The sequence below is a fragment of the Lampetra fluviatilis genome, chromosome 28 (genome assembly GCF_964198595.1).
Source record: "Lampetra fluviatilis chromosome 28, kcLamFluv1.1, whole genome shotgun sequence".
Lineage (NCBI taxonomy): Eukaryota > Metazoa > Chordata > Hyperoartia > Petromyzontiformes > Petromyzontidae > Lampetra > Lampetra fluviatilis.
In genome coordinates, this window is record NC_136302.1 from 725258 (window position 1) to 750094 (window position 24837).

Consider the following 24837-nt stretch of genomic DNA (forward strand, 5'->3'; position numbering starts at 1 on the left):
CTTGAGATTCGGTGAGGCTTTCCTGGGTAAACAACATAAAATAGCAAATACAAATATTCTAACACTTCACTGCGCCACATCTTTAGGAGGTCAACTTTGTTATTGTTACACAGTACCGTAGTGCCGTCTTCAGTGGCTTGATTATATTCAGTGAATCCATCGATACATCCAACAACATCGTTATAAAACTACACTTTTTAATTTACCAGGTAAGGCCCACTTCGCTATATAGCTATTAAATTTCGATTTAAAGCTTTCGTGACTGCAGGGATTCATCGTCTTGGTTCTTTCGGTAAAGTCAAGTAGAAAGGAAATAATAAAATAAAACAATAAAATACAATTCTCACGACGTTTCGGCCACAACGCAAGCAGCCGTCCTCAGCGTCTTTCCGACAGAGCTGTTTCTTCACCTGAGAACGGCTGCTTGCGTTGTGGCCGAAACGTCGTGAGAATTGTATTTTATTGTTTTATTTTATTATTTCCCTTCTACGTGACTTCACCGAAAGAACCAAAAAGATATATTGCTATTTTTCAGAAGCGACCTGGCCACAGATGATAGCCCAATTAAGTGGCTTATGTGGACATTGATAGCGGCCAAATACTCTAAACCAAGGCCGTAACAATATATATTGGGGGGGACATCCCCCTCAATATTCAAATATGCTCAAAATGTCCCCCCCAATATATTGCTATTAAAAATTATTGCTATGCTATGTAAATAAAAACAACTTGCTAAATCTTGGCCACAATATCTGGACTTGTCTTCATATAAATCAATGCATAAATTTATGTTTATATGATTGTGGTTATGGTTGTACTTTATTAATCCCTAACCTCTGCCATTACATATAATGAAACAAGAAATGGTAAAAAAAAGTAAAAACAGCAATGTAATTCAATACACTATTAGACATTGTCAAAAATAAATAAAAAGTCTATCCCATATGTAATAAAGGTCGTGGAAGCGACTTCTGGAATCCGGTCTTTATTTGTCTTTCTTTACAACACTCCTTCACGCTGCTGACAGACAGCGTGAGAGGGGTAGAGAGAGAGAGACACGCGCGGCCACGTGGCAGCCTGGACCCCCGCTCCGGCGTGGTCTCTACCTCCGTTCGTTCCAGTTCTGACCACGTGTTGTTCGTCTCCACCCCTATTTAATACCCGGGTCACGTGGTACCTTTCCACCAATCCTGGTTAGCCTCTATGGAATCTTCTAGACTCCATCGTAGGCTCCCGGGAACACGCCCCTGACTCGTCTCCCCATTGGCTGTGGCTAAAGCCAGCAGAACCAATCCTCTACTTACAGATGTCACCTTCCCATTACGTCAGGGCCACGCCCCTAGGCTTCCCCCCATTGGCTATGGACCAGGACCGGCAGAGCCAATCATCGTGACGAGTTGTGATCAGTCAGCAACCCTGATATATCCTCACATTACACATGTGCTAGTAATTTTTTTTATATTTTAGGCAGGAAATTAGTTTTCAAATTTAGATAAACGCTTGTTTCTAAATGTGGAGGGAAAATCTGGAAGACCTGGATACAAAACTACGCGACCATGGGGAGAACATGCAAACTCCAAATATACAGCAGGCGTCAGGATTGGGATCGAATGCACGACCTCCTGTATACCAGGCGAGGGTAGTGAATATCTCGCCACCGTGGCGCCCCTTATCACGAGCCACATAACCTTCTCATGATTTGTCCCATCATCATCAGACCCATCATAATGTGTGAATTATTTACGTTCATGGCGGGAGTCGGATCAGATTTGAGCAGCTCATCGCGTGAGTTGCTCACTGCCCACCTCTGTGAAAGGAAATCAATGCTCAGCTGCGGCTCAACTTTAGCACAAGCACTCTGAGCCAGTGGTGGAAATTCGTCATTCCTATGTCGAGGCAAGTCTATTCATAGGACAACTGTATTAACCCAGGAGGGATGATTCTATTCTTGTGTGTGGCAATATGTCCAGGACCTACATTAAATGTCGATGTCTGCTCGCCACGAGAGGGCTTCAGAGAGGGTCTGTGTAGTTATTCATTTTCTTCCTCTTTTGAAGGAGTGCAGGCGACTTACTATATGGCTCATAGTTTGGGTTGCATGGCCAAAGTCGCACTGTGCCTTGTGTCTTTAACTTTCCATTCATGAAAGAGATGTGCGAATCAGCCTGTTGATGTTTTGATGCGGTTGATGATTTCACCAGTGGTGAGTGGGTGGGCGAGTGGGTTGGTGAGTAGGTGCGTGAATGATTAGGTGAGCGAGTTGATGGTTTCACCAGTGTATTCGAGGAGGAATGTCGAAGCCAGGAAGTGGGTGTGAAATGAGGCGTTTATTCTGGATGATCGACATTGTTCCGCTTTGTTTCGCCAGCATTCTTCTGGATCTGGGTAAGATTCCATGATGGTGACAGCAGCGCGATCCCAGAAGGGGGATCAGGGCTTGAGAAGTCGGCGGTAAGGAACATTGCTGAGGTCTTGAATGATGGGTAGGTGGTTATCGTTGGCAAGAACACGTGTCAACTCCCACGCAGTTTGCGTGTCTTTGCAGATATGTGGTGGCAGAAGGTACACCAGAACAGGAAACCAGGGGATTGATTGATGTCAGTTTCAGTGTTCCGGTTATGATATTGCAATTTTCAATTATGCATCTTGCAGTTTTGTGTATGAGGTCCTGGACTGGGCCACTGAGTAGATCAGTGAGAGTAAGGATGGGCTCAGTCAACACCCAACCACCTAGCCAATAATACAAACATAAATTAAACACATTGGCTTTTGCGATTAAAACTATCATGATTGATTTTGCGGACAGATCGCCGCTTGAGCAAAATGCCAATGTGTGTCATACACCCACCTCCACTAGACACAGCTACACAAAGTTGGGACGTGAACAAACGCGACAATGTTTAACGTCGTACCCAAATTGTAAGAACTTGTGATGGGATCGCTCTCCAACACACCGTTGCACTAAAACAATAGCAACCGACGCGTTTGTTAACGTGGCAACTTTGTTTATTTGGCTGTTGGATAGGGGAGGGCGTAGGACACACTTTGACATTTTGCTCACGCGGTGATCTGACCTTTAGAGTCAATAATGAATCGTATATACATGGACAGTACAATCAAAGTGAACAATGTAGGAGCGCGTCACGGAGCAGAGGGCTGAAGGAGTGGCGTGGTGGCTAGGAGATGTTAACTACCTCGCCTGGTGTGGAGGAGGTCGTGGGTTTGTTGTCCACCCTGACGCCTGCTGCTGCTGCTGGATATTTGGAGTTTGCTTCTCTCTCTCTCCGTAGTCGCGTGGATTTTTCTCAGGGTCCTCTGGTTTTCCTCTACATTTAGAATCGACATCACCACGCGTTTAGAGTATTTGGCTGCTGCTGTACATTTCCACGCGATAATAAGCCACTTCGCTGAGCTACCATTTGTGTGATTGGCAGGTCGCTTCTAAAATAAGTAATATTTAAACAGCTTTAATTAAATGCACCCTACTAGTAATGGAAGAACTGCAAGACTCCAGGAAGTGGCCTCGAATCTTGCCATAACGTAAGGGACCGTGGACAATTAGACCCAAGCCGAAACATAACATGTACATTTAAAATATATATTTATGATAGAATATAGTATTGTCATCAGTATGACATAAGTATACCAAGTTTGCCGTCGATACCACATTGGGAAGTGGGTTAAAATTGAGTTACAAGATTTGAGAATACAACAACAGAGTGAGTTAAATAAAAGCGTGTAAAACAGCTACATCGTTCAATGGGCGTTCTTTACCGTGTAAAATAAAAGTGTTGTATTCATGGTTTAAATGACTGCACCGCATAAAAACGTCAGATTAAATGTGGGTGTGCACCTGACCACGTGGGCCTTAGCTGGTTAAAATAAACAATAGTTTAACGAGTTTGTTTAGTTCTAGATTTGAAGCTTTCGTGACTGCAAGGATTCATATTCTTAGGTTTTTTCGGTAAAGTCACGTAGGTAAAACATCAAAATTAATAAAAAATAAAATAAAAAATCACGACATTTTGGAGGCAACACAAGTCTCGTCATCAGGTGGGACCGTCACAGCCGGATTAGCTGCATCAAGTGAGGCAATGATTCAAGATGTAATCCCTTAAAAGCAAGTTGAGAGGGGGAGGAGAGGGGGGGCCTCATCAGAATGTGGTAGCCAATGAATGGAACGTATCAGGAGGGAGGGGGGCGGGGCTCAAAGACGGCACGGAGTGCCACGTACAACGCATCGGGAGGGGGAGGGGGGCGGGGCCAAAAGGATGGACGGCGGCTTGGACGCGGTTTCTGCTGCACACGCCAACGCATTGGCCAGAGAGGGGAGGCCTGATACATGATAGAAAAAGAACGAAAATGCCCATGTTTATACCAATGAAGAGAGTACTGTTAAACATTGGGGATGTTAACACTCGGTAAAGTAAAGTAAAATAGTGCCTGTCAGATAAGATGGTCCAAAAAAGTGTAATTAAGTCTTTTTTGCGTGGTTGATAACATCTTTACAATGATTACTAAGTTTGTACCCATCATCACGGTTGAAATTATGTCTGTGTTTGTATATTTGTATGGCTTCGTGTACAAACCTTTGATGGTAGCCGGGAGGTTTGCAGAGAACCTTGGTCTCGGAAAAGACAATTTCATGAGAGCCCACCGAGTTGTAGCAATGATCGGCAGCGGCCGAAGAATCAGTTCTGCCGTGTTTCAGATCTGACTTGTGCTCGCGGACACGATCAGAAACATGACGTTTCGTTTCTCCAATGTAGCAATCACCACAAATGCAACTCAATTTGTAGACTCCAGGATACTGTAAGTCAGGAACGACATCCTTCACAGATGGAATCAGATCACGGATTTTATGCACTGTACTGAATCGGACTTGGATCTTATGTTTGTTTAGAATTTTGGAGATCTTTTTGGTCACGCCAGCTATGTATGGTAACGTGATAGTTTTGGTCGGAGTTTCATGTGGCTGTTTCTGTGTGGTGGGAGAGACAGCTTGGTGGATAGTACGGTCAGAGTATCCGTTCATCCTGAGGGCCCGATGTACATGTCTTAATTCACCGGTCAGGTGGTGTTGGTCAGAAATGCCATGGGCTCTGTGGTATAGCGTTTTGATGAGAGAATTCTTTTGAGCTGGGTGGTGGTGGGAATCCGGTTTCAAGTAGGAATCTGTGTGGGTGGCTTTCCTGTAGACAGAATGTCCCAAGGATCCGTCAGGCCTCCTCTCAAACAGAATATCCAAGAATGGTAGTTTACCGTCTTTCTCCACTTCCATGGTGAATCTGATGGATGGGTGTCTAGAATTGATGTGGTCCAAGAAGTGGTTCAATGCTGGGAGGCCATGTGGCCAGATGACGAAAGTGTCATCCACATACCTCTTCCACAGGGAAGGACGCAAGGTGGATGTCTGGATGGCGTCTGATTCAAACTTTTCCATGAACATGTTGGCTATAACTGGTGACAAGGGGGAGCCCATAGGGGTACCCTCATTATGTTTGTTGAAGGTGCCATTCCAGGTAAAATAGGTGTTGGTGAGGCAATGCCTAACCAGCGCAGGTACATCAGAATTCAATCCATGTTGGACTAAGTCCTCAATTATTATTAGGGTGTCCGGTACTGGGACTTTGGTAAACAAAGATACTACATCAAAGCTGACGAGGATGTCATCAGGAGATAGTACCATGTCCTTAACCATAGAGACTAATTGGGTTGAGTTGAGTACTGCCAAAGAGGTCTTGCCTGTGAAGGGGAGCAGAGTATCTGATAGAAAACGGGCTAGTTTGTACGTAGGAGAGTTTATCGTCGACACGATGGGTCGTAGCGGTGTGCCTTCCTTATGGATTTTGGGAAGACCATAGAGTCTGGGAGGTCTTGCCGCCGATGGTTTTAGAGAGGGACGTTTGCTTGGTTCGATTAGGGAAGTCGAACTCGTGATGATACTGTTGGTTTTCGTCGTTAGGCTTTTAGTGGGATCGTTTTTAATTTTGGAGTAACTCCCATCATTAAGAAGGTCCAGGATTTTGTTGTTGTATGAATCGTTATCCATGATGACCGTGGCATTGCCCTTGTCTGCCGAGAGGATGACTATATCATCTCTCTTTTTTAGGTCCGCGAGTTCAGAGCGTTCGTTTTTGCTGATGTTACTAGTGGGTTTCTTAGCATTCTTAAGAATAGTAGCTATTTCAGCTCTTGCTACATCCGCATGGATGTGTCCTATGCCTCTGAGGGCTACATCAATCTGAGAAATCATATCATCTACTGGTATATATTTAGGGGTGATGGCGAAATTTAGTCCTTTGGCCAGTACCGTTTTTAGATTGTCAGAAATTGGGATGTTACTCTGATTAATCACGGTCTTGTTAACATCCAGCTTTGCGATGTGTGGCTCTGGTTTCTTCTTAGATAGGAGGTTGAATTTAGAAATCAGGTTAGCTTTGCATTTGGCTGACATTGAGTCAGCAGAAGCAGAAGTCATGTTATCAACGTGGTTCCAATCAGAAGGTGACATTTTTTGTGTTAACATTAAATGTGTTTGTAAGAGAGTCTTGTCTAAATTATCGAGTTCAGATCGGAGTAACCTTATTCTCTCCGAGATTAGTGATAGGCTAGCTTTAAATAAGATCTGTTTAGAGTTCGGTGAGGACACAGCAGCGAATGTGAGTGTGAAAGCGATGGGTATTACCTTGTTATCTCGGCATCTCTTGAGGAAGGCCAGCGTCTCGAGAAGCTGTGACTTCTTGTCTCGTTGTCTGTTAAAAACTATAACAGATAGGTGGAATTCCTCCCCGTAGAGGGCATTAATTCTAGATTTGAAGCTTTCGTGACTGCAAGGATTCATATTCTTAGGTTTTTTCGGTAAAGTCACGTAGGTAAAACATCAAAATTAATAAAAATGAAATGAAATAAAAAAACACGATGTTTCGGAGGCAACACAAGTCTCTGTCATCAGGTGGGACCGTCACAGCCGGATTAGCTGCATCAAGTGAGGCAATGATTCAAGATGTAATCCCTTAAAAGCAAACATAAGATCCAAGTCCGATTCAGTACAGTGCATAAAATCCGTGATCTGATTCCATCTGTGAAGGATGTCGTTCCTGACTTACAGTATCCTGGAGTCTACAAATTGAGTTGCATTTGTGGTGATTGCTACATTGGTGAAACGAAACGTCATGTTTCTGATCGTGTCCGCGAGCACAAGTCAGATCTGAAACACGGCAGAACTGATTCTTCGGCCGTTGCCGATCATTGCAACAACTCGGTGGGCTCTCATGAAATTGTCTTTTCCGAGACCAAGGTTCTTTGCAAACCTCCCGGCTACCATCAAAGGTTTGTACACGAAGCCATACAAATATACAAACACAGACAATTTCAACCGTGATGATGGGTACAAACTTAGTAATCATTGGAAAGATGTTATTAACCACGCAAAAAAGACTTAATTACACTTTTTTGGACCATCTTATCTGACAGGCACTATTTTACTTTACTTTACCGAGTGTTAACATCCCCAATGTTTAACAGTACTCTCTTCATTGGTATAAACATGGGCATTTTCGTTCTTTTTTCTATCATGTGTATCAGGCCTCCCCTCCTCCTCTCTGTCCAATGCGTTGGCGTGTGCAGCAGAAACCGCGTCCAAGCCGCCGTCCATCCTTTTGGCCCCGCCCCCCTCCCGATGCGTTGTACGTGGCACTCCGTGCCGTCTTTGAGCCCTGCCCCCCTCCCTCCCGATACGTTCCATTCATTGGCTACCACATTCTGATGAGCCCCCCCCCTCAACTTGCTTTTAAGGGCTTACATCTTGAATCATTGCCTCACTTGATGCAGCTAATCCGGCTGTGACGGTCCCACCTGATGACGGAGACTTGTGTTGCCTCCGAAACGTCGTGATTTTTTTATTTTATTTCATTTTTTATTAATTTTGATGTTTTACCTACGTGACTTTACCGAAAAAACCTAAGAATATGAGTTTGTTTAGTTTTGATTTAAAGCTTTCGTGACTGCAGGGATTCATGTGTTTGGTTCGTTCGGTAAAGTCACGTAGAAGGGAGAATTGTTTTATTTTTTTTTATTTTATTATTTTCCTTCTACGTGACTTTACCGACCGAAAAAACGCAGAATATGAGTTAGTGAGTTTGTTTTGGTTTAACGTGGAGTCGTCGTCTCCATGGCGACCCCGCCCGCTGTGACGGCTGCGGGGGGGGGGCGACCCGGAAGTGACGAGCCGCGAGGTCGCGACGCTTTGCCAGAGCGCGAAGGTCGCCATGGAGACGCGTGGCGCCGTCTCCATTGCAGCAGCAGCGGCAGCGCGGGGTGGTAACACGGCGCAGCGTGACACCACAACAGTGTGACACAACAACAACAACACAGTGTGACACAACAACACAGTGTGACACAACACAGTGTGACACAACAACAACACCACAACAACACAGTGACACAACACAGCGTGACACCACAACAACACAGGGACACAACACAGCGTGACACCACAGCGACACCACAACACAGCGTGACACCACACAGTGTGGTGACACAACAACAACACAGTGTGACACAACAACACAGTGTGACACAACAACAACACTGACACAACAACAGGAGGTTTGTTGAGCCTGTGGGTGGCGTCCCGTCGTCCCACGGGATCGTTCCGCTGGCGTAGCCACGAAAGCCTCACCGAGTCTCAAGACGCTTTTATTCAGAGGCGGGTCCTGTCGAATTTTCGCAGGAGGGCGGTGGGGCGATGTGGCCGTGTGGAATCCCAATCAAGTAATTGATTGGGATTCCACATTATTGCGGGTTGTTTAGTTTTGGGAGAAAACCGGAGCACCCGGAAGAAAACTCGTGCAGAACATGGGGAGAAAATACAAAACCACAAAAGCAGATCATTCTCTCTCACCTGATGATGGACGCTTGTGTAGCGACCGAAACGTCGTGTTCATTTTGTTATTTCTTCTACCTACGTGACTTGACCGAAATAACCAGAGAGAATGGATTCCTGCAGGCGCCCGGGTGAAGATCGAACCCAGAATTTCTTGCTGCGAGGCGCAAGTGTTACCACTGTGCACCACTATAGGAGTAGGTGACATAGGCGGGTGGGTGGCGCCACCGAAATTCAGTTCAGAAACTTCCTGCGGTGCCCCCGCTGCTTGAGGATGAGTTGAGTGCACATCGGTGTTGGTGTGTTGTTGTTGTGTCAAGCTCGAGGAGAGATGAAGGCGTATCTGAAGGGAGCAAATGGGATGCTGCCTCTCTCGCAGAAGCCCATCAGAGTGGGCAGTGGTACTGACTGCCAGCTCCACATACAGGTACATACCCGAGCTCCGTACACGAATGCTCGACTTCGTTTCAAACTCATTTACCCAGGTATTCATCACGTATTGATCCCTGCAGCCATGTTGAGGACTCGCTCCACCTGGCTCATTCATCTCATCCGCATTGTGTTTAACCATCATACTCCAGGTCAACACTTTTCTTTAGTTTTTCCAAATTTTGAATTTCTTCCCATTGTCTTTTATTCCCAAGCTGTTATAAAATTCCTTAATTCAACTAATGTGTTAACTCCATGGTGGCGAGATGTTAACTTCCTCACCCAGTCTTCTTGGTTCTTTCGGTAAAGTCACGTAGAAGGGAAATAATAAAATAATAAAAATAAAACGTCTTTCCGACAGACCTGTTCTTCACCTGAGGACGGCTGCTTGTGTTGTGGCCGAAACGTCGTGAGAATTATTTTATTATGTTTTATTTTTATTATTTTATTAATTCCCTTCTACGTGACTTTACCGAAAGAACCAAGAAGATGAATCCCTGCAGTCACGAAAGCTTTAAATCGAAATTTTTCCTCACCCAGTATTCAGGAGATCGTGGGTGCGATTCCGACCCTACCGCATGTATATTTGGAGTTTGCATGTCTCTGTCCCTATGGTTGCGTGGATTTTTCTCCGGGCCCTCCGGGTTTTCCCTCCACGTTTAGAAAATGCCTTTAGAGTATTTGGCTGCTATACATTTACACATGATTAGCCACTTCATTGAGCTATCATATGTGGCCAGGTCGCTTCTGAAAAATAGATATAAAGCTCAGTGGTCCTCACCGCAAGTGTTGTAGTTAATGCAAATATGATCCCTTGTATAAAGCTGTCAGTTTTGTTGCCAGTTAAAAGGGTGAGAACCTATTACTATATCTTGCTACTGGCAAAGGAGGTCTCATAATGGGCCTCACCTGGTAAAATAAAAGTAGTTTCGTAAAATAAAACTAGTATGTTAAAACTTTGATAGTGTTATTTTTAGACTTAAACTTTTGTGACTGCAGGAATTCATATTCCAAAAATGAAAATTTAATTAAAATAATAAGATACATTAGCGCGTTGCAACTCGTGTTGCTTGCACAGCTCTTTCCCCCGCCCACTCACTTTGGAACCCGTATAAGCAGCTACATTTGTCTCCTCTTTTCTCTCCGCCTGATGAAGACCGCTTGTGTTGCGATCGAAACGTCATGGGTTTTTTGCTTTTATTTTTAAAAATGTATTATTTTTAGTTTATCTTATTATTTTAATTTTATTTTTGGATTTTTTCTATTTACGTGATTTTACCAAAAGAACCAAGAATTTGATAGTGCTGTCCATTGCTGGCCGTTTGACGTTTCGGACCTCTGGGCCTGTGCTAAGCAACTGTGCAAAAACATGATCTATCAGTGCTAACTCCAATGCTCTGCCACCACGAACATGTCTTGCCCAGCTTTATTGGGTTATCTCTCCTCTTCTTGGTTCTTTCGGTAAAGTCATGTGGAAGGGAAGTAATAAAATAATAAAAATAAAACATAATAAAATCATTCTCACGACGTTTCGGTCACAACGCAAGCAGCCGTCCTCAGGTGAAGAACAGGTGTGTCGAGAAGACAGAGTCTGAATGACAACCCCAGGCTTGGAGCATCTCTGTCACTGAGCACGTGTGGATGAATGAATCTCTTAGTCGTAGCTGGACAGTTTGTTGGCGACCAGCTAGATTTGTGTGGATGGCTGTGGCCAGACAAAAGCGTTTCAAACATCAGGGGGCAGCTTAACAAGCGGCTGGTGGACATGAAGCCACGATGCCTGTCCGATGCGGCGAGTGGGGCGGGCGGCGTCTGTCTTTTGTGGCGCAGGGCTGCGGCGACACAGAGGATCGCCATGCTCTGCTGAGGTTCAGCACGGCAGACGGCTGCTTCGTTCTGCAAGACCTGAACTCCGCCAACGGGACGTACGTGAACGGCTGCCGTGTGCAGAACGCCACTGTGCGCCTGGCTCCCGGAGACACCATCCGCTTTGGGGGCTCCCCTCACTCCTACTCTCTGGAGGTCCCTGCAGAGCCACAGGTACCGCTCACTTTCACGTGCTCGTAGCAGACCGAGCCACGCATACGGATAACAGACTCTGAGCGCAAGGCACCACCGACGTGTCACAGGTATGAGTGACAAATAGCGGCGAAGCACGCTGTGTTCTACAGAATTATGCAATGCATACAGGAACACGACGTACGCAATTGTAAAATGTCCACGCCTATGACCAATGCTCACGATATTGTCATGTCTCAGAAGCTAAGCATGGTTGAGCCAAGATATTACTCAGATGGGTGACCACCATGCATAACAGCTATTATAGGATGTATGTATGTTGAACTTCTTCTGCACAGTACATAGCCAACCGTGATAATCAAAGGATGTGGGAGCTTACGTAGTGGGCATTGCGGCAAAATCCATTGTTGTACTGTTCTGTGCTATGAAATATATGCTGCCCACCTTCACCAACATAATCTAACCAGTATGGTGAAGTATAGTCATATAGCCCCATGACCTACACATCGTAGGGAGGTGCTATTCCAGCAGTGGATCAACCAAGGTCTATATATGTGCATATACTTAGATAGGTGTCCTTAAGCCATGCATGTATGCTTTACATGCAAAACTCACACAACCAACACAATCTCTTTCCGTGACACGATTAAAAAATCTACATTAAATCTGAGTGGTTAGTCTTTTAAAGTCATTCTACATGCAGGTGGCTAAAGTCAAGGCTTAAATTAAGGAAGGGGTACCTGGAGGTGAGCTTTACTAGGATACCTGTTTGTAGGAGAAGGAATTGGTAAAGTTGGACAAGAGACCAGAGATGGTCACGTTATGGAGGCTGTGTCCTTCAGATGTCAAATGTTGAATGGCTCGGTTAATGAGGTTGGCAATGTTTGCTTTGCCTGTCTGCCAGTCGTCTCTGAGTCTCACCATGTACATGGCAGGGTGTTTTATATGTGAGATGCAACACACCTCATTGGGTGTGGAGGATATAATATAATTATGAGAATGATTAATGATAGAACAAATAAGAACTCTTCACAACGTATATTCTAGTAACTGATGGAATAATGAGTGACGTGTTGTGTGTGTGTTTATTTATTCTCATAAGTGGATGACTAATGTGTCAGGTGGATTCTTGTAAGTGAAGAATGTGCGATGTGCAGAGCTTACTGTCGCCAGGTGTAGTGATGAGTAATGCCGCACGTGTGCAGGTGTGTTGCCCTCCAGTGGGCCACAAGCAAGCCTGGTCTGGGCCCATTACTGTGCTGCAGGAGACTCCAAGTAGTCCTGTGACTCACCCTCCTCTACCAGTACTCGGCAGTCCTGCAGCTAGTACGCACCTACTACCAGCGTCTTAAGCATCGCACACGCACCACCACCTTCTAGGCAGAGTATTCAATCACGCCTTTACTATACTCATTGCTGGCCTGTGGAACACTGAAAAATAAATTGTTACCAGATGTACATTGTAAAATCTCAAAAACTTAACATTTACAGGAGATTAGCTGCTTTCACTTACTATCTTCATGACAATTGTATTGATGGAATTGGGCAGAAGCTGAGCAGAGCAATATGTAAGAGTAATAGTATGCACAATAGTTTTTTTCTAAAGCGCAAAAAGCACGATTATAGCCTTAGGATATTGGTGCTGCCATTATGCCTTGCATGTCACGTGGTATCACCATACTGCGTGTAGGATACAGACAGCTATGTTTTAAAATGCACTCTTTTGAGTTGATACTCTCAAACAATGCTTTTTGCATTATATGTTCAGTATGATGATCTCACATGGCACGCTAGGCATGATGGGAAGACTGATGTTACAGTTACAGTTGCTCCTTTTGCTGTCTATAGATCACTTTTTGCATGTATAATTATTACTATCTGTTCCAACCTTGCATGCACTTTTTTGTCTGATAAGTTTGTCATCTTGACAGAGAGTGCTTGAAACGGTTTAAATATCTCTGTGGTTTGTAAACACGGATTCTTTCAGATAGTGCCGACACCAGAAGCAACCCCTGGTCTCAGTGGAATCGTGGATCAGGAATTCCTCACCCACCACAGAAGCCTCGACCCCACAGTGCAGGCAGCCGGAGGCTAAGCTCCTCCATCCACAGCCCGACGGCTACTGCGCCAGAGGGTGAGTCACACGGAGCCACGGCTGCCAGGAGGATGAATGATAATAAAAGAGTCAGGTCTGGCACCTCATTGGTATGTTGGCAGAAAGCCACGATTTGTAACGTTTTGGTGGAGAAATGAAAAGTTTCAACGTTTCCAAACAACTGCACATCAAAATGGTTCCGTGAAGAAATTTTTTAAACTCACCTTTCCACTGCAGAAGCAGACAGGACAAGACTGAGGCTAGGCCTGGGTTCGTAAGGGTCCGAATTTCCTTTGGTTCATCAGCTGTGTGTTTTTCTCTACATTCACATTCAGTCGTTTGCCTGTGCAGACAAGTTCCATGGAATTGGTACGGTCAATTTTGCCTGCTACACTGGGTTTTACATAATTAAGCGTATATATTAGATCCTGTTCTGATGTGTACAACGAAGCACGGAGACACTGTCTGACCCAAACATTGTCTTAACAATTATCTTATTGTTTGACTCATACAGGAATGGGTAAAGGTTGTAAGTTGGTACATTGGGAGTATTTGAAAGTAGATCCATGTTCTTGTAACAATGTCATGTTAACCCTTTCCCGTTCCACGACGTCTGCAAGGTGTAGGGTAGCGTAGCGCCGTTGTTTTTAAAGACATTGTACTCACCGCAGCGAACTTTCGCGACACGATCGCTGGTGCCAAACTGTGCCACACGCTCTCCCGCACGGCATTGTGGCAGCCTTAGTATGTCTTCCGACCTGAAGACGAACGGATAACGTTCTTTTATTTTAGTTTTAGAAATTAATTGAGCAAGCATTAAGATGCTGGCTGTAGCTGCAGTCGGAGTGCATTGCTGCGTATACTTGAGACTTACAGTTGTGTTCCTACAACTATATTTGCAGACAACTGGAGCCACTGTGACGGATACAGCCGGGTAAACGGCGATCCCGTCGCCATCCAGTGCAGCTCGGAGGCACTTTTTCAACAGAAGGTTGGGGCCATATTTTTTACATTGCTTAATTAAGTATAAGTTTGGTTTACAAACACTGTATAGACAAATTGGATTTTGATTCATATTATGAACCACACCCAGCATACACTATGGATGTTTTCAATTCACCATGTCAGTGGCCACATAGTCCAAAAAAAAACACTCAAAAAAATGTGTTTTGGCATCGGTGGATGTCACTGCATGTCGTGTGAAGCCGGCCTGTGTGAGGCACGACACACGCCGCTGACACCATCTACAGCACTGTAGTGGCAAGGCTGTACCGGCCCTAGTGGGGGGCCGGCTGGGATCGCCAATCGAGAATGGATGGCACTGCAGTGCCAGCCTCTGGAGGTTAGGGGGCGATAGTGCCAGGGACGGTGCAGGGGTTCACAGGGGGCCATGGCACTCCGTATGAACCCGGAGGCCTAGTGACCAGAGGTACCGGCTAAGGGGCCCCAAAAGAGGGGGCTGGGGGACCACGGGACCAGGACCAGGTCCCTCTCGAAGGCTCGAGAAGGGAGGCGCGGCTAGGGGCGGAGTAAGCCCTGGGGACTGGCAATAAAAGCCGGATCCCTGAACAGGTCCTGCTGCTGTTGTACACCTGAAGACCTGAAGCCATCACCCTGAAGAGAAGCCCCGAGTTGGGGTCCGGTCTCTGATAGCCTCCCCAGTTGTGTTAGGGCTCGTTAGCCCGGAGGGACTACCTCCTTAGGTTACCTGGTGGAAGGGGCAGATACCCCTTTGTGTTAGAGCTTTTGTTATTGTTATAATAAACGTGTTGCCTCCAGAGAAGTCTCACTACAAATGTAAACAAATCGAGTAAAGTGTGGGAGGATGTACCAAGACAGTACGTGGCTGCATCTACCCTCTGGCACCACAACCCCTTGGGTCCTTCTCGACAGTCGCAGTTGATGTGATACAGCCACGTGGCCACAAGGCAGTGGCCGCCCCCAACCTCCTTCCGCCACCCACGACGAGGTTTTCTAGTTTTCTAGTTCTGAGAGTGGGCAGGCTCAGCCAGGGGAAAGTGAGGAGCCACACGTTAAACCTGCTGTAGTAGGCGTTCCCATATAAACACATTAAATACTGTCAACACTTTAGATGAAATCAACTTTTTTTTAAAAATCCCATTCTTGTACTCTACTTCTATGAACCCACATCAGATAATCTCTAAGACGCACATGGCGTGTCACAGCGCTGATCCTGCAGCAGATTGACAGGGGCTGTACATGTTCGTGCTAGATTAAAAACTCATTTCTTTAAAACTGCTTTTTGTATTTAGTTTATTGTACTCCCCCCACACCTACGATTATCACGGCTGGCTACATACGGTGCGAAAGAAGTTCAACAACATACGTGCCCACTTATGCATCCACACATCATCTCGAGATAATGTGTTTTGTATATTTTCGTGTGTGTGTATAGACATGCCGTAAAACCAAATTGCAATGTCACATGTCCTCATGAGATGGCTGGCATACCTGCGCAGTAGCCTAACAGGGTCCTGGATGTGCCACCCTGCAGGAGCAGCAGCTGCTAAAGCTGGGAGATGAGGTGAAGCGCCTGCTTGTGTTTGAGGCTGAGTCGAAGCGTAAAGATTTGGTCATCTCGACCCTGAGGGATGAGACGGGGGCACTGAGGCAGCAGCTGACACAGCAAGAGTTGTGGGCAGCTGAAAGGGATGGCACGCGACCGGCCCTGGAGAGAGAGCTCCACAACAGGACGCAGGAGGTCAGAGTCCTGCGGGAGCAGGTAACTCGGATACATCTCCAGTGATGATACATATGGAACAAGAGATACATATATCGTTATGGTATGTTAACTAACGAATTAACTACTGAGCTATTTAGCTCTTTTTCAGAAGTGACGAAGTTAAATATAAGACAGCCCATTGAGTCTAAACGTGGAGGCAAAAACCCAGAAGACTTGGAGAAAAATCCACGCGACCACGGGGAGAACATGCAAACTCCAAATATACAGCAGGTGTTAGGGTCGGGATCGAATGGATCTTGTCACCGTATTATTGAGCACCAAAAGAGTGCAAGCCCCAGAACGTGTGCATGGCTGCAGTGTGTGTGCGGGTACCCCCAAGCATGACCACAAAGCCCGTGACCGAATCACTCCGAATGCGCCCAATCTCATCCGATCTCGGGAAAACCTTGAAATGTAAACATCGCAACAAGGCAACAATCTGTAGAACTGCTTGGATCCAGCAGAGTGACCCGAGGGTCATAATGTGAGAACATTGAGAAGATAATAAACATATCGATAGGCACATGGGATGTTCATGTGTACAGCCTTTGTGCGGGTCTTGCAGTTAATTGACCATAATTCACCATGCTGATCAGTGCGAGTTGGTGAAGGTAGGGAGCATAGATGTTGAAGCATACATTACAACAATGGAGTTTTCTGTACTGTCATCTGCTGCCCACCATGCAGCCTTGCAGCAGCCTATAAAAATCTGTTGTGCATTGTGTTTGGCCATCCAAGTACTATCCACGCTCAACTCTGCTAATCTGAGATTTGATGAGATCGGGTGGATTCTGGGTAAGTTAAGGATAGGTGTCTATGTTGTACAGTGGTCCCTCGGTTTACGATGCCATCGATTAACAATATTTCGATTAGCGATCCGCCTCCTATAGGATCCCCCCATTGTTTCTATTAACGATACATTTTCGATGAACAATATGTTTACGATATCACGCGGTTCCTGCCAATTTCGGCAAATCGGAGCGAAATAAAAAATAGTTAACAGCACTCCTAAGCGGACTCAGCAGACCTCAAACAATAAGCGACCCGCCATTTTATGAGCGTTTTGAGAGAAATTGGCTTCCATATTTTCAATGTTTGATGTGCGTTGCTTATGGAAACAGCTTTATTGAATACTTAGTGTATTTTTTACTTAAAAGTTAAATAAGATCAATAATAAATGGCCCCTAAATTGAATGTGGAGAAAGCCTAATGTAAGAATTTTATTTGATGCTCTTTTTATGCACCTTTTTATGCTCTTCTTATTCATTATTAACCCGTGCTTATAATTACGTTAATGCTTTAATATGTTATTATAACGTTTATTTATTAAAATTGCGTCGTTTAATATTATAAACTATGTTTTTAGGATGAAAAAGGTCAACTTCCGATCGTCTTTGAACAAATTGAGTCTTGAACATGTATTTCCTATATTCGATTAATGATCATTTCAATTAACGATGGTTTTTGTGGAACCACTATATATGAATGTGTTTTTCCTTTGTCCATACACGTTTGAACCTACAACAACGGTGATGTTGCAGCTGAACAGGCTTGAGGTGGGCTCTAGCGAGGTGCTGAATCACACGGCGAGAGAACGCGATGTGGACGTTGCTCATCTGAAGACTGAGCTGGACAAGGCTTGCAGAGACCTGGCACTGGCCAAAGGTGCGGGGGTGTGTGGGGAGTGGCAGGACGCTACTGGGCAGTTGGGAGATAGTCGCCCTCCAACAGCAGCGGAGGGCAGAGGAGTGACACTCACAACAATGAGCGGAGCGCCGAGCGACTAAACCACAGCAAGTTGGCACCATAGAGGGCACCGGTTGTGCATCTGCCAGTCAAATCAGTCAACCAATTGCACCTGGGTCTGTCCCGTGAACTTCTGCCAGCGAGCCTCTGGCACAGCACGTGGCCTCAAAGTGCACCTAGTCTGGCACAAGCGCCGTGGTGATGTCACCGACCACTTAGTGGCGAATGACGGTTGTTTTTTTTTGGGAACGGTAGTGTAGTGGTGAGCGCACTGTGCTATGAACTTGGCGACCCGAGTTCGATTTCTGCTCCTGACCAATAACAGTGATGAATACTTGAACCAGTCTTGGGCATCCCCTAAGTCGACTCAGCCTCAAAAATGGGTGCGATGTGTAAACACCATCACTGGAGAGACAAAGGCGGCCGGGCGTGGTGTTGGCTACCCACTCATGTGCTGTGCCGGCCTTGAAAGGTGCTTACTAACAGCACTTGCTCCAACAGTCTGTTAAGGCGATGCTGCATTTGTGCACGAGGGGAGTAGAGTGAGATGAGAGGGGAGAGGTAAACAGAGGCGAGTCTATGGAGTATCTTGAAGATGGTGACTGTGATCTTGAATTTAACCCAGGACTAGATTAGGAACTATTGGATGGAAGAGGTGCGATGTGGTCTCATTTACGGTTGCAAAATCTGGCAGCAGCATTTTGGATCATCTGGAATTTGAGAGATGGAGGGCCATGGGGAGGCCGTAGAGCAGAGGGTTGCAATAGCTGAGCCAAGATATGATGAAGGCACGGTTGTGGAGTGTCTGGAATTGTTGGAATACGCGCGCTGCACGTGACAGGGCTCGTGACGAGCCTGCAGCGCGAGGCGTCGCAGCGTGAAGAGCAGCTGAGGAGGCTGCACGCCGACCTGCTGAGCACGCAGAGGGAGCTCCGTGAGGGGGAGCAACAGCAGCAGCCACTGGCTTCCACATCTGGCAAGGTGCCTTACACACCCTCACTCCGGTGGGCTTCTCTGACATGTGAGAAGGTCTGCTTCCAGTTTTAGTGGTCAGGTTGTCACTTTAAATACGTGTACGTTATTCGCGTTTAGACCAACGGTACAAACTAGCAAGGCTCGTGGAAGAATACCGCTGTGGAGACGGAGCAATGAAATCACCGAATGTGCAGGTGCTAGTTGGATTGTTGCATTGCGATACTGTAAGAGATGGTGAAGGCTTGGCGCAGTATTCATCCAACAGTGGATAATACAACAATCAGGACATTTCTCCTGAATCGAACACCTGTCTCGTCACACTGCAGTTGGCTTGTTTTTGTAAATGGGTTCACGCATATTATCAAAGATCTCTCCTGCTAACACAATGTGTCTCTTAACATCCTTCTCACAATCCTCTGTGGTGCTGGACCAATTCACCTGGAATGTACCTGATCTTGTCAGATCTCGGAAGCTGAGCGATTTGTGCTTGGAGAGTTGCTTGGACGAGTAACCACCAATGCACAGTAGTAAAATCAATTGTTTTACTGCACTTGTATGCATTTTTTGTCTATGGTCCTCCCTTCATTTATCGACACTGACCAGCATGGTAAAGTATGGCAAAATAACCCCCACGACCTGCACGGCACAGGGAGGCCCTCATCCAGCAGTGGATTGACAATAGGGCTGTACCTTTACAAGTGCAATAAGTGTAGATACAGTATGTCAGTGAGATTTTACATTGGCAGAACATTCAATGTGATTGTTGCGTGTGCGTGCCGTTGTGTGTGGGTGTCCAGTCTCTCATACAGAAGGAAACGCAGAGACTGGAAGAAGCGCTCGCAGCCAGAGAGGAAGAGGTGGAGTCGCACAAACACGTAAGTGTCGGGAGGCTCTTGAGTGCACGTAGATGCTATTGAAATTAAAGTATTCTATATTCTTTGGTTCTTTCGGTAAAGTCACGTAGGTGAAAAAAAAAGAAAATCGCGACGTTTCGATTGCAACACAAGCAATCATCATCAGGTGTGACAACCACAGCAAGACATGTTTTACTGAAGTGGGAGAGATGCCAGGGTTAGGGCAGTTAAATAAGTCAGAGAGGGGAGGGTGGGGGGGAAAGGGAGGGGAGCGAATGGGGAGAGGAGGGCGAGCGCTGCAGGGATGCTGAGTGCAAAGAAGCAACATGATTGCTGCCAAGATAGATGATGGCGCCCAAAGCAAGATAGCCGCACTGCTAAACGCTGAGGATGCAATTAACTCGGTAAAATAGACTAGTACCCGGTAAATAAGATGGAACAACTATGAACAGTTAAATTTTACTTGGTTAATAACATCTTTCCAATGATTGCTCAATTTGTATCCATCATCTCGGTTGAAGTTATGTCAAGTATTCTATTGAAGTTCAAGTATTCTATTGTATTATGGCCACTGCATTATCCTCCAGGCCATCAGAAAAGTGGAGTTGCGGCTGAGGGACATGGAAGTGGAGGTTGAAAACCTCAAACGGGAGAAGGAGGACGTTGCCAAGTGTCTCTCGCAGGAGAAGCAGGTGCTCTGATGCTCTCCAAGCTGGTTGCTGTGGAACCTGTATTCAATGATTGCCACCGCCTCCTGCTTAACCTTTGTGTGCTGTGCTCTCATCCTAATCTGACCATCACCGCTGGGCGGTGGTGGCACACGCCTCTAATCCAGCACTGTGGAGGTGAGGGTTGGTTGATCGCACGAACGTTGTGAAACACCTTTCCCGATGGCATCCAGGTGCCTTACCCTGGCTCGCCAGGAGGAGGCGGCACAGCAAGTTGACTAATCAGCATTAGTTTCCATCTGTACGTGGATAGAGTGTTATTTGCCCTCTCGTGTGCATGGGTTTACTCCGGGTGCTCCGGTTTCCTTCCACATGTAAACAACTCATTAATCGGCTGAAAACAATAAGATGAAAACTCTTCTGAAAAATAGTCATATGGCTCAATGTAGCTTTTGTGGATAAATAAGTAATTATAATTATTACTTATGTATGTTGAAATTCTTTTGCACCCTATGTAGCCAACAGTGCTAATCGGAAGTGCAGGGAAAAATATATAATTATACAAAATTATTATACACCTCTGTTAATTTTGCTTTCTTTCTATCTTGTTTCTGTTTCCTAAAAATAGTTTTAAAGCATTTACACACATTTATTTAAACTGTTATCAAACATTCTCCACCATACACAGCATGATCAATTATGGCTATGGTGTATTTCGTGTGATCCACTGTAATTTGTATTCATAATGCGCTTATGCATGAGCCCATTGTTCTTGTGGAAAGGGGAAATCAGCTTCGCTCTCATACATGCTTAAGGATCGGAAGTAAAATGTGTGAAAAATGGGAAAATGGTTTAATCACAGTCGCCGCAGTGGACGCCATTGAAGAGACGTCTGCACCGTCTCCTGGCTTTGCATTACGTCAACTGTGATTGTGCATACAGGGACTCCTCTACTTACGAACGAGTTAGGTTTCAGAGGTCTGTTAGTAAGTCGATTTGTTCGTAAGTCCAACTTTACTCCTCTCGATTCCAAACATGTTGTACGGCATGTACACTAAACACAGGGAATGGCTTTCAAAGTTGTATAATCTCCTGTAGATGCCACAGTTCTTTATGTTCTGCAGATTCAGATGCCACCACCGCCATCTATTGCACGGCGGTAGAACTTAAACTCTCAATCCGAACAGGCAACTGCACATAAGCACAGGTTTGTTCGTATCTCTGAAAGGTCGTAAGTCGAATGTTCCTAAGTAGAGGAGTCCCTGTACTGACAATGTGTACACTCCCTGACAGGTGACAGGCTAGCAAGGGTAATCCTTGTGCTTTGTCTGTTTGTGACCAGGCACTTGAACGTGTGCAGGAGGAGGGAGAGAGGCTGGGATTGCAAGCGCAGGAGGCCTCGCGGAGAGAGCGACTGGCTACCACCCGGCACCAGGAAGCTCAGCACACGGTACAGCATGGAGCTTAGTGCCAGTGCTGAGGCTCACTTGCTCACATCTCAAGGTTGCTCAGCTGAAGAGAGCAGCGCACTGTCTCCGGCTGACCATCTGCAAGTCCAATCCTAGCCCCTGTTCAAACTCAGGCTCAGGAAACTTTGCTCTTCTCCTCTGCCAGACTGTAATTTCTGTCGATTTTTTTTTATTTTATTACGAAATTAACCCCTTGATATGGACGTGCTATATAATCGCAGCTTTTGCATATCCACGATAATTTTATTGAGCAAATTTTTTTTATTTTACGGGGTTGTATTTTTTATTTTAAATATTTGCAAGAAGTTGTGCGGCGTGGGGATGGCACGGATTGTGAGAGCATGAAGGTTTCCCTCTACACGACGCCACTCTCCCTCTCAGCCGGCCTTTGTCTGCTGCACTGTTTACATGCGGGTGCTTTCCTTTACAAGTTTTTGGAATTACATACGGCACTGTAGACATTGGTTTATTTATACGTTGATATTTGCACTTTTTAAATATGTTTAAGGTCATCATTATTAAAGGTAAGTTAATTAACACAAACTATACAATATATGTATTTATTAATATATACATACGGTTTATATGTTTAAACATAATATATGTTTATGCCCCCTAACCCTAGTTTACTCATAAACTGTAAGTATTAATATTTACGGATTTAATATTCGCGCCACGTATCCCCCGCGAATATTAAGGTTTTACTGTATAGAACATATGCTTTTTGCCATGTCCCACTATTTGGTAGTGTCTTAAAACTAGGCTGCATTTTGATTTGTAAAAAATATAATTTAGTTGAATTCGAAATGTTGCTCAAATATTGTTGGCGAAAGGTTTCAATTTATTTTTCTACTTTGTATGTTGAAACTTGTTATGTCCTACAAGGGGGTGAGCCAAACGCAGCACTGCATGAGAGTGCTGCCATGTTTTGCAGCTGGCCGAGTTGCGTGCGGTGCTCGTGCGGCTTTTGCCCTCGGCTTCGGACGCAGAGCTCCCACCTGAGCCGGCCATCAACCAGGTGACACGAGCGCAGCCCAACACTTGCTCAGCCCAACACACATTGCAGCTGAACACACATTGCAGGCCAACACACATTGTAGCCCAACACATTACAACCCAACACACATGCATCCCAACACACATATAGCCCAACGCGTGCGCAGCCCAACACACGTGCGGCCCAACACATTGCAGCCCAACACATTGCAGCCCAACACACACGCAAATCAAAGTGTTCCCGCACGCAGCTTTTGTTGCATTATTCAAATGTTGCATGGCGTCCCACGTTAAACACTGCAACTTGGTTGCTTTTGTTATAGAAATGCGGATCCACACTTTGTGAGCCATTTAACTCATTCATGGCCCATATCCTCTGACAGGACCCCCAGTATGAAGAGGGTACTTCAGAACTCTGTGCTTGGCCCTATTTTGTTTTCTATGTATGTCAGAAATCTAGGAATCTCCAATCTGCACTCTTGACATTCACCTTTTTTGCTGATGATACAGCCCTAATGGCTTATGGAAGTTATATGGAGGAGTTACAATAGCATCTATAACAGGACTTTGCCCATGTAATTATCGGGCTGCCCCAAATCTGTCTTGCCACCTAAGCATATCGTGGCTCTGGACTCACACCCTATTGAGCAAGCTGACAACTTTAAATATCTAGGAATTGTCATGGCTCCCTCCCTTAACTCCCCCTCTTTACTTCCCTATTAAACCAAAACACAAAGCTTACATGCACAATGTGTGTGTTGGGATGGACCTGTACCGAACCTTTTTATAATTCGATTGCACTATTTATGACTCGCATGTGTTTCTATTACGACCTTTAAATACCTCGTTTGTTAGTAGTGCAATATTCCTTAAGGACCCTGACCTCGCTGTCTGCAATATCAATGTTTTTGTCTTGGTGGTGTTGTTGCTGTGCTCACGCACCTCGAATCTCCCTTGTAAATTAGCCATTTAACAAATAAAATAAACTTAATACCTCTGTATAAGTAAGTGTGGGTCAACAGTCTGAGAAGGGAAAGTCAACATGTTAAAGAAGCACTGCAAATGAACAGTTACAATGATGCTAAAATCAGCAGGGCATTGAATGCAAAAACAAAATCAAATGACACGAGCATTGAAACTGCCCAAGTACCGTGCATTGCGGGAGTAACTGATAAACTAGCAAGATGTTTGGAAAAACAAAACATCCTAGTATGATTTGGCACGGTACATAAAATACAGAAATTAATATCTGGTACAAAAGATATATTACCGAAGCTATCAACAGAAGGTGTGTACAGGATTAACTGTACGTGTGGTAAATGTTATGTTGGGCAAACAGGACGAATGATCAGCACGAGACTAAAAGAACATCAGAGAAATATTAAATTCTCCCAAATACAACTGTCAGCAGTAGCAGAACAAACGTGCCAACAAGGACACTCAATTGATTTTGATCATGTTGAAGTTCTGTGCAAAACTAGCTACTACTGGCCAAGACTAATGAGAGAATCTATCGAAATTTAAAGAAATAAAAAATAATTTTAACCGTTCGGATAGCTACCGCCTTAGTGCTGCGTGGAAACGAATAATCAAATAATACATAGTTTAAATGCATGCCTATAAAGGGCAGCATACTTCAATAGGGATTACCGTTGGTAGGGATATTTTAATAAACACAATAGACAGGAAGGAAAATATCAAAGGGCTCGCATAATGCACATGCATAATGTACGTTGACTAAGTAATCCCCCCCACTTTACACAAGAGTGCAGAAATGTGGTCACCACATCTACACCTCTATATAAGGAATGCAACAGACTTCTCCACAAATTTGGCTGTCGTCTGATGAAGCTAGTAATAATTCCTGGCGAAACGTCGTACTCAGATTGTAAATGTTGTGGCTTGGTGTGCTGTACTAGTGACGAATTGGCATGTTATGTTTACGTGACAACCCTT

At 45.1% G+C, this 24837-nt stretch overlaps 1 protein-coding gene across 5 annotated transcripts in view; it reads left to right on the forward strand.

Moving 5' to 3' along the window:
• Positions 1–8270: 8270 nt before the first annotated feature.
• FHAD1 (forkhead associated phosphopeptide binding domain 1) overlaps positions 8271–24837 on the forward strand; it is a 48269-nt gene continuing 31702 nt past the window's right edge. For 2 of the 5 annotated variants that reach the window (XM_078869492.1, XM_078869491.1), the window contains exons 1-13: positions 8271–8322; positions 9208–9314; positions 11147–11356; positions 12541–12661; positions 13323–13469; positions 14333–14421; positions 15946–16173; positions 17715–17838; positions 18761–18900; positions 19692–19769; positions 20336–20440; positions 21759–21866; positions 22820–22903. In XM_078869492.1, the coding sequence (XP_078725618.1) occupies positions 8271–8322; positions 9208–9314; positions 11147–11356; positions 12541–12661; positions 13323–13469; positions 14333–14421; positions 15946–16173; positions 17715–17838; positions 18761–18900; positions 19692–19769; positions 20336–20440; positions 21759–21866; positions 22820–22903 (1593 nt within the window). Of the gene's footprint in view, positions 8323–8726; positions 9315–11146; positions 11357–12540; positions 12662–13322; positions 13470–14332; positions 14422–15945; positions 16174–17714; positions 17839–18760; positions 18901–19691; positions 19770–20335; positions 20441–21758; positions 21867–22819; positions 22904–24837 lie in introns of those variants that run through there. The other 3 variants (XR_013639404.1, XM_078869494.1, XM_078869493.1) reach the window with 2 other exon arrangements.